This window comes from Microchirus variegatus (assembly GCF_963457635.1).
Source record: "Microchirus variegatus genome assembly, chromosome: 3".
NCBI classification, from domain to species: Eukaryota; Metazoa; Chordata; class Actinopteri; order Pleuronectiformes; family Soleidae; genus Microchirus; species Microchirus variegatus.
The window spans coordinates 3,238,528-3,253,021 of record NC_139804.1 but is presented as its reverse complement, the minus strand read 5'-3'; the positions used below and the strand labels follow the sequence as shown (position 1 = coordinate 3,253,021).

The window sequence follows — 14,494 nt, the reverse complement described above, 5'->3', positions numbered from 1 at the left end:
GGGGGACAGAGTGTCTAATCCCCCCCTCCAGCTCCTGGATACTCAGTCCCTTAAGCTGGCCCATTTCTCTCCCTCCAGGAACAAATAACTCTTTCCCATTTACAACAACTTTCATCGGATTACAGAGCAGATCTCTGTGCGCACCGTCGAGACGAGGAAACACAATGAGAATCTGGACGACGACATGAGAACGTCACTGAGAGATGAGCGCTGGAGCTGCGAAATGTCATCTGGAAACTTTGAGATTCAAGACTTTATGTTTTCTTCTTCCTCCTCATGCAGCATTTTCTGCTGCGTTTAGTTTGGTTTGTTAGAGTCAGAAATGTCGAAATATGAGATAAAAATCACACTTATCAGATAAAAAGTGGAAATTATGGGATAAAAAGTCACAATTATGATAATTATGAGATAAAAATGTTGAAATTATGAGATAAAAAGTAATAATTGTAACATGAAAAGTCAAAATTATGAGATAACGTTATAATTACAAGATTAAAAAAATTATTACGACATAGAAGTCATAATTATAATATAAATATGTCGAAATTATGAGATAAAAGGTCAAAATTATGAGATAAAAAGTCAAAATTATGAGATGAAAAAATTAAATTATGAGATAAAAGTCGAAGTTATGATAAAAAGTCGTAATTTTGGGATTAAAAAGTCAAAATTCTTAGAAAAATTCTAAATTCTAAGAAAAAGTTATAATTATGAGATAAAATGTTGAAATTGTGAGATAAAAAGTCAAAATTATGAGATAAAAAAGTCAAAATTCTAATAAAAAGTCATAATTATGAGATAAAATGTTGAAATTATGAGATAAAAAGTCGTAATTGTGAGATTAAAAAGTCAAAATCCCAAGAAAAAGTCATAATAATGAGATAAAAAGTCGGAAATATGAGATAAAATGTTGAAATTATGAGATAAAAGTTCGAAATTGTCAACATTCTGGATAAAAAATAATTATGTCGAATCATAATTCCTCCACAAAAAAATGGGTCTTTGGGCCAAGAAAATACCACAGTTTTCATTTAAGCCAAAAAAACGGGTCAATTTTAGGTCTTTCAGGAGAAACAATATCCATAATTGTAATAAAATCACACTCACTTTCGTCTTTTCCTTTCCGATCAGGTATTTCTAAACCTGTGTTGCCGAGCGGTGGCAAACTCAGGTCAGTGGGGAAAGGCAGGCCACTGGTGTTGTCCTCGGACAGCTGGTACATCTGTCTCTGCATCGGCTGAAGGTGCCAGTTCAATCCAAACAGGTGCATGGCTGCAAAAAAACAACAACCAGGGAATGTATCAGTAATAGCAAGAAGTTTAAATGCAAGTAATAACACAAACTGTACAGTAAATGGATATAAAATGTGGAAATTATGAGATAAAAAGTGGATATTATGAGATAATAAGAACAGAAACTAATCCCACAAATTTTCCAGTGTCTGCGTTTCTTTTTTGGATAAAACAGACGTGTAATTATGCAAATCTGACAGCTGTCAGAATGTTAAATGGCAGGAATGTTAATTCCAAAGGGTTATGAACAATACATGGTTTAATATTTAATCCCCTTTTTTTCTTCTAAAGCAAAAGAAACTGGAAATTATGAGATAAAAAATGGGAAATTATGATATAAAGTGGAAATTATAAATTAAAGAGTCAAAATTATGAGGTAAAAAATGGAAATTATGAGATAAAAAGTCAAAATTATGAGATAAAAAATTGGAAACTGAGATAAAAAGTGGAAATTATGTGATAAAGAGTCAAAATGAAGAGATAAAACGCCAAAATTATGAGATAAAAATAGGAAATTATGAGATAAAAAGTCAAAATTATGAGATAAAAATTGGAAACTGAGATAAAAAAGTGGAAATTATGAGATTAAAAAGTGGAAATTATGAGATAGAAAATTGGAAACTATGAGATAAAAAGTGGAAATTATGAGATTAAGAGTCAAAATGAAGAGATAAAACGTCAAAATTATGAGATAAAAAGTGAAAATTATGAGATAAAAAGTGAAAATTATGAGATAAAAAGTGAAAATTATGAGATAAAGAGTCAAAATGAAGAGATTAAAAGTCAAAATTATGAGATAAAAATGGGAAACTATGAGATAAAAAGTGGAATTATGAGATTAAAAAATTGAAATTATGAGATAAAACATTGGAAACTATGTGATAAAGAGTCAAAATTATGAGATAAAAAGTGGGTATTATGAGATAATAAGAACAGAAACTAATCCCACAAACTTTCCAGTGTCTGCGTTTCTTTTTTGGATAAGACAGACGTGTAATTATCTAAATCTGACAGCTGTGATATGGCAGGAATGTTAATTCCAAAGGCTAATGAACAATACATGGTTTAATATTTAATCGCCTTTTTCAAGTGCTGAAGAGCGCAATCAAAGGACGAACGACCCCCACGGGACGACATCTGTCTCAACACAGCACAAACCATCCTCGTCATTTTCCCCCCAATTCCAATCCCGACACCTTTTTTTTTTTTTTGTTTTCATTTCTTTGACAAAACTCTGGGACAAAAGGGACAAAAAAAATAAACACATCAGCAGCGAGACACCGGGCGTGAACTCTGAACGCTGATATTTTACAAGGTCGACAAAATAAAAGAAATGTCCTCTGGAACAATGGTCGTGGAGGGGGGGGGGGGGGGGCACATAGGTTGGGGGGGGGGGGGGTCTGACCATGACAGATCACCAATAAGAGAATGGACAAGATGAGCTTAGCAAGGCAAAAGCCACCGTGGAAGTCAACAGTCAGCAGAAAAGAAAGAGCCAGGAACTCAATACAGACGACTGTTTTATTGGTTTGCTGGTTTCTCTTAAGCTGCTAAAGTGCATAACCACACAATTCAATTTCAAGGTGTGAAATTATCCCCAGATTAGGTGTCAATCCCAGCCGGCTCTTTTCTTTAAAAATGCTTTTTCTAAAAAAAAAAAAAAAATATTATTATTCCTTTTATTCCGATTTTAGAGCACAAACTGGTTCAATGACAGAATTGAACGATATAATTAACGTCGGTAAAAGCAAGATCCGTGTGAGCAAAAATTCACACGGATAATTTCAAACACGGTTTAAATCTCACACATCGAGTGACGACTAGATATGTGGACCTGATCGGAAAAAGACGCGTACGAGGTCATGTTTGCGTGACTAAAGTAACGCTAAACTTTAAAAAACAGAGGCAGTACACAGGTACGCTGGTTATTTGTAGCGATCCTCTTTTCGTTTCAATAAACAGAGCGCTCCAGTTCCACTGTAGGCATGCTAACGGCGCTAATGGAGCCAACTGGTAAACGGTGCCTGGACTCAATGAAAAACTGCATTACTTTAGAGACTCATTTTAACAATCGCGAGTCACATAAACATGACGTGACGCACGTCCTTTTCGCGGTCAGTCGTCATGGAAACGCGTCATGCGCTAACGTTGACGCCGCTGACGCGTTGCCCGGCACTAGCTAAGACCGACGTGCTTCTGATTTCCGTGGAAAATCCTTCATAAATCATTCACCCCACAATATGGACCGCTTTTCTACATTTATGGTCTTCAAACTGACATGTACATGACTTTGAAGCCGGCGTCCAATGTTGGTATTTAGCCCGTTCTGAGGCTTTTCCATGGGTGACTCATTCAAACACACTTACACTACCGCGCAAAAGTTTGGGCTCACTTAGAAATGTCCTTATATTTAAAGGAAAAGCACTTTTTCTTCAATAAATATAACATTAAATGAATCAGAAATACACTCTATACCATTGTTAATGTGGTAAACGACTATTTTAGCTGCAAACGTCTGGTTTTTAATGGAAAATGTACATAGGTGTATAGAGGCCCATTTCCAGTGTTCTAATGGTACATTGTGTTTGCTAATGGCGTTAGAAGGCTATTGGATGATAAGAAAACCCTTGTGCAATGATGTTAGCACAGCTGAAAACAGTTTTGCTGGTTCTTTGACGATTATTTCTAATCTTGTCAATGTCTTGACTGTATTTTCTATTCATTTTGCAACTGTTTAGATGAATAAAAGTGTGAATTTTAATGGAAAACACATCAAAAAATTGTATAGGTGACGCCAAACTTTTGTATTTTATCCAAAAAATGTATTAATTGCGACCTCATCTGGCCCAAGATGGAACTAGAAAGGCACTGAGTAAGGCCCGACAGTGTGCATGTATTTTTCAAACAAGCAAGCCTTATATACACTACCGTACAAAACACAACTTAAAGTGATAGTTCGGAATTACTGACATAAGACCTATTTTCCAACTCAGCCGGTGTGATGGAGACGTCTGGAGACGTTTTCAAGAAATTTCATTCAGTTCTTCTAGTTGCCGAGTTCGCTGATGCTATGGCTAGCGCAAGTCAATGGTACGAGTTAGCATGGCTTTAAAAACACTCATACCGACTCCACAGTGCACCCGAGGCAAATCGATTGTAACGGCAGACTATTGACGTACATATCTGTGTTGATAGAATGTTGGAAATAAAACCAACCTTGCAATTTGAATGATTTTTGTCTCAGCAGCAGCAGCAGCGCTTCATACTTCCTGTTAGGCTATGGCAGTGGCGGACTGATTCTGAGAAAGTAGTCCCTCAAAAAAAAACACAGAGCGGCGGAAACCGCGCCATTCGCGTTGCTTTAACTGTCATTTATGTCGACTTCATATGTGGAAACTCAAAACGATCCGTAACTCGCTCCTGCAGGTTTGCAAAGTTCGCCGCAGCCTGGCGACGTGATGAAAACAGATCCGTTAGCCGTACGTATGAAAGCGTTTGTCGCGCCAAAGCACACGAGCATATGTTCTTCTTCCCAGTGTTTCTTTTTTTTTTTTTTTGAAATACCTGCAGATGATTTCAGCCGAAAAAAAAAAAAAAAAAACCTTCTTATCACGGCTTCCCCTTGAAGTCTGCACTCGCTGGAAAGTGCTCTTCAGATCAGAGGATAGCAGCGCAGGAATGCTGGCAGAAGAAGACCCACAGCAATAAGCTGCCGACTTCTTCAGATTTGGCGCCGAAGTCTCCGACTTACAGTACCTCTGTTTTCTCTAATTGGCACGCGGCGTGACCTGAACTCCTGCCAAGAGACGACGAGTGCAAAAAAAAAAGAAAAGGAAAAGAAAAGAAAGAAAAGAAGGGGATGGCACAACAACATGTGCTCAGGACAAAACGGGCGATGCTACGAGAGCGCCGTCATCTTGACAGGTCGCCGTTGCCTCTGCCAGTGGCCGTCTCATTAGAGGGAACCTCGTTATTTCTGCAACCTGTCTTCGTTTCCACGGAACCGTTTTTTTTTTTTTTTTTACGAGCGCCCGTCGCGGAAGAAGAAAGTTTGGACAAAAAAAGTAAGCGGAAAAACAAAAACCAGGAGGCCCCCTTTTCTCGCTCACTGGATCGGCTCCAACGCTCTGCATATCGCAGATACCGAGAAGGCGCTGGAGTAAATCTTTAAAGATGGAGGGAGGAGAAGCCATATTCCATTAGACGCCCTTTGGGGACGGATGGGATGAGGAGCGCGGGCTCACAAAGACGCGATTACGAGGACACTTGGAACGACGCGGCGGCGGCGGCGGCAACTCCGCGGCGTGAATTCCGTGCCAGAAAACATTTCGCCGACTCGTCGTCCGTTTCACCAGCCGACGTAAAAGCGACGAATCAAAGGGAACTTTGAGTTTTTTTTTTAAAATTCTCTCTCTCTCTCTCTCTCTCTCTCTCAGAAGCTCACAGAACGACAAACAGCGCCATGGGTCGTCGCATGAAACGGACGCGGGGGTGTCACGGATTCACTTTGATCAGACCGACAACAGTCGACCGTCCTATATTAATTTATCCCAAAAATAAATATTTCAGTAGACGCGTGCGACGTGTGGCCTGGTTTTCTTTGAACACGTTGGACACGACGGCGTGCTCTTCATCACCTCAGCCAACGAGGTTTCTGTTTGTCGGATTGCTAACGCGCGTGATTACCGAATTAACGAATTTTCATAAAACTTCGTGGAGAGGATTGGGCTGTTGACGAGTTGAGGAAGACGTCGACACCGTCAGAAAACGATAGCCGTGTTTGTGTTTTTCGTCCACAAATGGACCCGAGGCGTTCAGGGTCTGCATCGTCTTTGTTGGCACAGCTACGCTACCGTTCAAAAGAATGGGATCACTTAGAAATGTCCTTATTTTTGAAGAAATAACGTTGTACACGACTATTCTAGCTGCAAACGTCTGGTTTTTAATGGAATATGTACATTTAACGGTGTATCGAGGCCCATTTCCAGTGTTCTAATGGTACATTGTGTTTGCTAATGGCGTAAGAAGGCTATTGGATGATTAGAAAACCCTTGAAAACCCTTGTGCAATGATGTCAAAATGCGCTAACGTTGGCGCCGCTAACGTGCCCAGCACTAGTTAATACTAGTTGATGTACTTGTATGGTCTTCCAACTGACATGTACATGACTTTGAAGCTGGCGTCCGATGTTGGTATTTAGCCCGTTTTCAGGCTATTCCATGGGTAAAGTTTCAAAAGTTTGGGGTCACTTAGAAATGTCCTAGAGGCCCTTTTCCAGTGTTCTGATGGTACATTGTGTTTGCTAATGGCGTTAGAAGGCTATTGGATGATTAGAAAACCCTAGAAAACCCTTGTGCGATGATGTTAGCACAGCTGAAAACAGTTTTGCTGGTTCTTTGACGATTATTTCTAATCGTGTCTTTTGCAACTCTTTTGATGAATAAAAGTCTGACTTTTAATGGAAAACACAACAAAAATTGTATAGGTGACGCCAAACTTTTGAATGGGAGCGTATGTAAAATAATAAGGTTTGGCACGATTGATAAATAACTCCAAGTAGTACAAGTACGATTACTTAAATATGATAATGAGTACTTAATAATACAATTACAGCTCAGCAAAATCACAAAATACAACATTTACAGTTCTCCCTCCAAAAGTCTTCCGAGAGCGAGGCCAATTCCGAAAGTTTGCATTTCAGCTTTTTTTCCCCCATTGAGAAACGTTAAACGCCGAGGATTAGCCTCGTTTGGACTTTGTATTTGAATTTAAATGAATGATTCTTGCCCGTAACATACATCAGGACATCAGAAGAGAAGAGATCAATGTTTTTTTTGTACTTCAGTGACCTTTGGTCCTCAGATATGGGGGAGTATTGATTTACAAAAGCAGTGGAGAATTCCCTCAAATATCCTTAAGCGTTTTTTCTCGTCAGTATTGATGAATCCGGGCTTTATGAGCAGTCGAGTCAAACAAAGCTGGGATGTTTTTTGAAGCGCAAACATATACGTCAAATCTGTTTTTCTGGGTCTTTTTCCTCTGTGTCTCAACCCTTTTTTTTGTCCTTGGCAAAAGACACCGCGAGTAACACAAGAGGATAGAGATGACCTCAAAATGAGGAACATGCAGTTTAATAAATGTGAGGGAGGAAGCGCCCGATAGAAAAGTGCCTTCTTAAACCCTTGACCCCCTTTTTTTTGGCTTCAAAATGTGTCCGTTTTTACAAAGCGGCGACAAACTGAACCCGTGCTGCAAGTCAAAAAACATCTGTCACGAGGCGTAATTGGGTTCATTAGACGTCTCACCCCGAATTCCCAATTAGAGGCTTCAATAATTAATTGCGCTTCAAATTAAATGTATTTTCTCATCAGCCCTTAATTAAACACGGCCCCTTGTTCTTGATTGGAAACTCAGAGTCTCGGGGTGAGGTTTCGGTCTCCAGCATGTTTACATGCGGTGCGTCGGGACAAGGTCTGAGATCTGCGGGGTGTAATTACACCGTCTGATGAAGCACAATCAGGCCAACGGTGCTCTAATGGCTTTTGGCCAGAGAGCACAACGAGCCGTAAACACCGGATTCATACTGTAGCTATAACAACACGACGCATGGAGGCCGAAATAAAATTTTAAAAATCATGATCTGGACGCGCAAATATTCAAAAGGGTACGGAAGAGGATTAGGGCCACACTGGAAAAAGAATATTTGGGTTCTGACTTTAAACTCGGAATTCTGACATAATTCTGAAAATAAAGTCATAATTCTGAGATTTAAAGTCAGAATTCTAAATTTAAAGTCAGAATTCAGAATTCTAAATTTAAAGTCAGAATTCAGATTTCTAAATTTAAAGTCAGAATTCAGATTTCTAAATTTAAACTCAGACTTTAAACTCTGAGTTTAACTGAGTTTAAACTCAGAATATTCTGACTTCATGGTCAGAATTCTGAAATAAAGTCAGAATTCTGACTTTTAAAAACTCAAAATTCTGACTTTAAACAAAGTCAGAATTCTGACTTCCATCCATCCATTATCTACCGCTTTAACCTCCTAAACTCTGACTTTAATACTCAGAATTCTGACTTTAAAACTCTGAATTCTAACTTTATTCTCAGAATTCTAACTTATTCTCAGAATTCTGATTTTAAAACTCAGAATTCTCTTTATTCTCAGAATTCTGACTTTAAACTCAGAATATTCTGACTTTAAAAATCTGATTTCTAACTTATTCTCAGAATTCTGACATTAAAACTCAGAATTCTGACTTTATTCAAATAATTCTGACTTTAAACTCAGAATTCTAACTATTCTCATAATTCGGCCTTTAAACTCAGAATAAAGTCAGAATCCTGAATTTAAAGTCAGAATTCGGGGGAATAAACTCAGAATTCTTATAATTCTGACTTATAACTCAGAATAAAGTCAGAATTCTGACTTCTTTAAACTCAACTCAAACATGTTTTCCCCGTGTGGCCCTCGTCCTCTTCCGTAAAAAGGAAATCATTCAAATTAAATCAGTTCTGAGTTTGTTTGGCCTCAGGCAGAAGTGATCGCGTTCTCAGTTTTCAGGGGCATAAAACATATCTATAACACATGTTCTCCGTGAAAAAAAAAAAAAAAAAGAAGTAATTTATCTCAGTGATGAAGGCCACGCAGAACCATCAGGGCTGTTTCTTTCATTGACTTCATGCAAATGACGCCAGGCTCCTCTGTTTGCTGCGTAAAACCATTTATATGTTAAACAGGTATCCGCTGCCAATCAGACGTTTTTATCATATGGTGAAATATATGAGATGGAAGCGTGTATCACCTCCTCATTTTCAAACGGTAACAGTGGACCGGGCCGAGCGTTTATCACCAGAATAAAAAGTGTGACTCTCTTTGCTCTTTTTCCGGCAAAGTTTAAACTGTTTTGATATTTTACCATAGAGTGTTTGCCCTAGAAATGTTTTATTCTTTTGCGTTTTTAATGGGTATTTTCATGCTTTTCGATTGAATTATTTTAAATTCTACGTGTTTTTTAATGCAGTGCATCTGTCATGCTTTTATTTTGTAAAGCACCTGTTGTTATTAAGGGATATAAAATATAGATTTTGATAAATTTAATATAAAAAATCTAATTCCACAAGCCAGGAAATGACTTCCTACTCTACTGGTGTTAGTATTTTCCATTTTTGATTTTTTGAAAACCGACCTCAGAGGTGACGTAATTCTTACTTCCTACTACTGAAACTCTCCAATTTAAACTTGGAACATACCATTCTCAGTTTAAATGAGGTGAAGGTTCCCGGGGAGGAACGAAGAAAACCACGAGTAACAATTCTATAACCCAGCAGCTATCGTCGTTATTATGATTACGCTTAATTAATATCGAGGAAACTCAGAGTAATCCCATATCATCATCATCATCATCACTTCACCTTATCTTTGTTTTTAATCCGATTCCACAGCACTCAATAATTCAATCCACATGTGGTTTATTAAGGCTTCCCGATAATCCCTGGACGTGATGGTGTGTGACCTCCAATGACCTCTAAATCATCCTCACGCTGGCAGAAATCAACTTCCTAGAATTCTCCTGTACGATGGCTGACACCTTTTTTAATTAATACCCTATATCTGATCTACTCAGATAAGCCTGGATTACCCATCTCTTCATATATTCAGTAACCCCTAACCCTAAGTCTAACCCTTACCACACAAAAGAGTCACTGTCACCGAATTTCCCCAAACTTGGTGGAAAGATGTTATAGACCAAGAGGAACAAAAAAGTCGATCGTAACCATGGCCTCAACTCGTCCGTTTTGGCAATTTGCAGCCTACGTAAATTAGCAAAATTGCCCGAGCACGTTTGTCGGTCGTATTAACGTTTAAAAGAAATTTGCCAATTTGTACTAGACACATCAAAGGTGAAAAGTTATAGAAAGGTTTTTGCGGATTCAAATCGGCGCAGCTGTGGCAACCCTCTGCGATTTGTCGAATTTCCACCATTCGCCACGAAACAGGAAGTGCCCTGTGACTTAGGCAGGAGCCTGGATTGCCCATCTCTTCATATATTCAGTAAACCCTAACCCTAGGAGTGATATAACCCTAACTTTAACCCTTACCACACAAAAGAGTCACTGTCACCGAATTTCCCCAAACTTGGTGGAAAGATGTTATAGACCAAGAGGAACAAAAAAGTCGACCGTAACCATGGCCTCAACCCAACAAGAATTCGGCTATTTTGGATTTTGGAGTCCGTTTTTTGGCAATTTGCAGCTTACGTAAATTAGCAAAATTGCCCGAGCGCGTTTGTCGTATTAACGTTTTTTAAAAAATGCGCTAATTTGTACTAAACATATCAAAGGTGAAACGTTAAGGAAAGGTTTTTGCGGATTCAAAGCGGCGCAGCTGTGGCAACCCTCTGCGATTTGTCGAATTTCCACCATTCGCCACGAAACAGGAAGTGCCCTGTGACTTAGGCAGGAGCCTGGATTGCCCATCTCTTCATATATTCAGTAAACCCTAACCCTAGGAGTGATATAACCCTAAGTCTAAGCCTTACCACACATAAGAGTGAGCAGACAACTGAAAACAAACACAACAGAGTGAAGACTCAGCCTGCGACTGCAGTTAAGCGAAGGCTTGGAGTTCTGACGGGGGGCAGAGGTGACCGCCGCGGTGTGCGCGAGGTTGACTCACCGATGAAGTAGGCCAACAGGAACAGCAGCGTGACGGAGACGAGGATGGCGCTGAGCGCGGCGCACTTCCAGTTGCAGTGCTTGTACGGCTTCTTCAGGCTGAAGGCGGGCCGCGAGAAGGTGTTGCGCGGCAGAGGCCGCGGGGGCGGCGAGTACACCGTGCTGGAGGTCAAAGGGTAACCCGGCGATGTCGTGCAATACATTGGTGATGTTCCACCTGGCTTGAACAGGAAGTGCCTGTGGAAGGAAAAACACACGTTTTTTTTCTTAGTCTTCACAGAAGCTGCAGTTTCTCAGGGATATTTCGTCTAAGTGCTCAGTCCCATCCACTGGTAAAAGCATCTCTGTCGCCATAGACGCCGCCGCCGCTGCTGCTTATTAGTAAGAACACTATTGGGTTTTTGCTCATTCGGAGCCGTGAATCGATATTAAATCCAATTTATAGGACTGGTGACCGCAGCTGTCTCTTGTTTATTACGTATTCACGCCGGCCCGGTGAAGAGTAATTCCCCGCGACTACGCGTCAAGGCTGTCCAGAGCCGAGAGAGAGAGAGAGACAGAGATACGGTTGTGTCGAAGATTGCGGCGACGCCGGAGTCGAGCAGATTTATTTGCCCTTGAAGAACGCGGCCGGCTATCTCGGAAAACATGTGTCGAGCCGCGTTGTCCAAGTGCGCGCGGCGGCAGCGGCGACGGCGGCGGCAGCTGTCAGAGGCCGCTCGAGTGACAAGTCTACAAGACGACTCTCGAGCGACGGTGACAAGAACGTGATGGAACGTCGCATTGCGATGCACGATGGGGGGGGAGTCGCCCGTTTTATTGATAAGCAGATCTGTGACTGTGTTCTGTTCTATAGCGACGAGCGCTAACTGTGTTTGAGTGCACTCTTAGAAATAAGGGTTCCAAAAGGGTTCTTCTACAAGGGCTGAGGTTCTACCTGGAACCATTTGCTTCTGAAAAACCCTTTCCTGGAGAAAAGGTTTTTCAAGGGTTCTCGGTAACACTAATGGTTCCAGTAAGAACAATTTTGATCCAGAGAACCCTTTGAAAACCCTCTCCTGAATAAAGGGTTTTTCAAGGGTTCTTGGTTACACTAAGGGTTCCAGTAAGAACCATTTTGATCAATGGAAACCTTTGAAAACCGTTTCCTGTATAAAGGGTTTTTCAAGGGTTCTTGGTTACACTAAGGGTTCCAGGTGGAACCACTACCCTACCTCCGAGTTGCTGCAAACCAGCCGATTGAAATCTCACCCCCCAGAAGACTGAACTGTCTCGTGATTGGCCAGGTATCGTCTTGAAGAGACGTCATTAGCACGTCAGCTCTCAGAAGAACAGCTCCCCCTTCTGCAACGGTGGATGCACTGCTACTCACATTGTTTTAGCGATGTTTCAAAATGGCTTGGTCACGACTCCCCGCCGCGGTCCCTTTTACGACCTTTGAGTCAGAAGACACTGTCGTAAAGTGAAACACATCCACTACGGACGTTCTTCTTCTTCTGCGGTTCAATGTACGCAACCCCAGACGTGCCCGGAGCAGGAGGATCTGCTGTTCGGGAGACGGGATCCTTACGTCACGATTCCTGAGCCCGAGAATGCAATAAAACCCAACGTTCTCAGCAGTAGCTGAACTGTTTGTTTCCAAACGAGGTAATGGCGCAGATACACACCAAAAAACAGCGTTAATTGGAACTTCCCGTCTATGGGAGCGTTAACATTCATCAACAATATGACTTAGTGCAAATTGGTCGTCGTACTAAACAGGGATGGGACAGATTCTATCACTGCAGGAAAGACACATGCGCTTCTAAAACACGTTTGATGGAAGGGGGGAAAAAAACCAAAGTAACACGTGCACCAATTCATGGCAAAGCAGGTTTATGTGGGACATAAATATAGCAAGACATGCAACATACCCGTCCGTGTACGCGGCATCGTGGCGTGCCGATGCCAGGATGTCCATCTCAATCAGGTTGTCCTGTAAAGTCTCTAGGAATGTCTGCTTTGCTATGTTTCTACACACAGGTGGAAAGATGGATATGAGGCTATATGAGTGTGAGGTGTGTACATGCAAGAGAAACACAGGAAATGCCAAGTACAGTACAAGGTAACGCAGAGGTGCAGTGCTGTACAAAAGTGGTGTACAAATATTAATATTATGGCAAAAAAATGAGTCGATTTTTGTTCATTTTCACCCTTTTATCTTTCGGCAATTAATGTCAACGCGGTGGATTCTTGTTAACATTTCACACCGCGAAAAATGTCAAAAACACGACCACTTTGACCGCGTTTCTCTGTTGTCTTTGATGTTCAAACGCTGCGCATAACTGAATATGATTTTAAGCAGATTATTCCAAAAAAGGTTTCCTCAAAGACAGAGTCGTCGTTTTCACATTTTTTTCGAGCACGACACCTCTGCATAATAATGATAATCACCAGGCAACGACATCAATAACTGACAAATGGAGATCGAGACACAGACACAGTGTGGGTAAAAAACAGAAAAACAGGGCCCTTATGGAACTACTTCTACAAATAAAAGTGTGAGACAGATATAACATCTACTGTCGCTGGCTCGCTCCGCCTCGTTTCGGGCTCGGCCGTACCTTGTGTTGTACGAGCCCTGCCCTTCTCTGCAAGCGTCTTGCTCTTCTCTGATAAACATTAGCGTATTCTGGCTCCTTTAAAGGTTGTGATTGAAAGAAAACAATGCGTCACTGAACAAGAACGACCTTAAAAAGTGTCTATTTCCATGAAAACAGATTTAATTACAGATAAACTACTTTTATCACATGGGGATAATATCCTTAAGTATTATCATTTAATTTTTGCAACAAAAATTTTTTTTTATAATTTCTCAGGTTAATGCACTCCCTCCTATGAGAACTCTGTTCCATAAGGAAACACTGCAGCAATGCTATGGAGAAAACCATCCACATGCAGTGGGCAGGCTGAACGTGTTCAGTGCAACAAGAGAAAAAGGCTTCTTAAGGTGCGAGCTGCACATTTGTGCAAGGAACCTATTATCCTTCAGATTATTATGATATCTCTGGCTTTCCGGTCATTTTTGCGGGGGTAATCATGCATAAAAACTTCTGAAACTTGGGCTCTTTTGGTGAAAACCGAGGCAAAATTGAGTTCCACCGAATTTCCCCAAACTTGGTGGGACGATGTAATAGACCAAGACGAACAAAAAAGTCGACCGTAACCATGGCCTCAACCTAACAAGAAGTCGGATATTTTGGATTTTGGAGTACGTTTTGGCGATTTGCAGCCTACGTAAATTAGCAAAATTGTCCGAGCGCGTTTGTCGTATTAACGTAAAAAAAAAAAGGGCCAATTTGTACTAGACACATCAAAGGTGAAAAGTTATAAAGTTATACGGATTCAAAATGACGTGGTCACAGCAGCCATCAGTGTTTTGGCGAATTTCCTCCATTTGCCGCAAAACAGGAAGTGCCCTATGACTTCGGCATACATTTACTTCCATTTCCCGAAACTTGGTGGAAAGATGTTATAGACCAAGA

General features: G+C 40.7%; 1 protein-coding gene across 2 annotated transcripts in view; it reads right to left on the bottom strand.

Moving 5' to 3' along the window:
• tenm4 (teneurin transmembrane protein 4) overlaps nucleotides 1-14,494 on the bottom strand; it is a gene marked incomplete at both ends in the record, with an annotated part of 186,001 nt that overhangs the window by 117,174 nt on the left and 54,333 nt on the right. Inside the window, 3 exons of one of the 2 annotated variants that reach the window (XM_083887238.1) lie at nucleotides 1,108-1,272; nucleotides 10,972-11,207; nucleotides 12,884-12,982. In XM_083887238.1, the coding sequence (XP_083743364.1) occupies nucleotides 1,108-1,272; nucleotides 10,972-11,207; nucleotides 12,884-12,982 (500 nt within the window). Of the gene's footprint in view, nucleotides 1-1,101; nucleotides 1,273-10,971; nucleotides 11,208-12,883; nucleotides 12,983-14,494 lie in introns of both variants that reach the window. The other variant, XM_083887239.1, reaches the window with a different exon arrangement.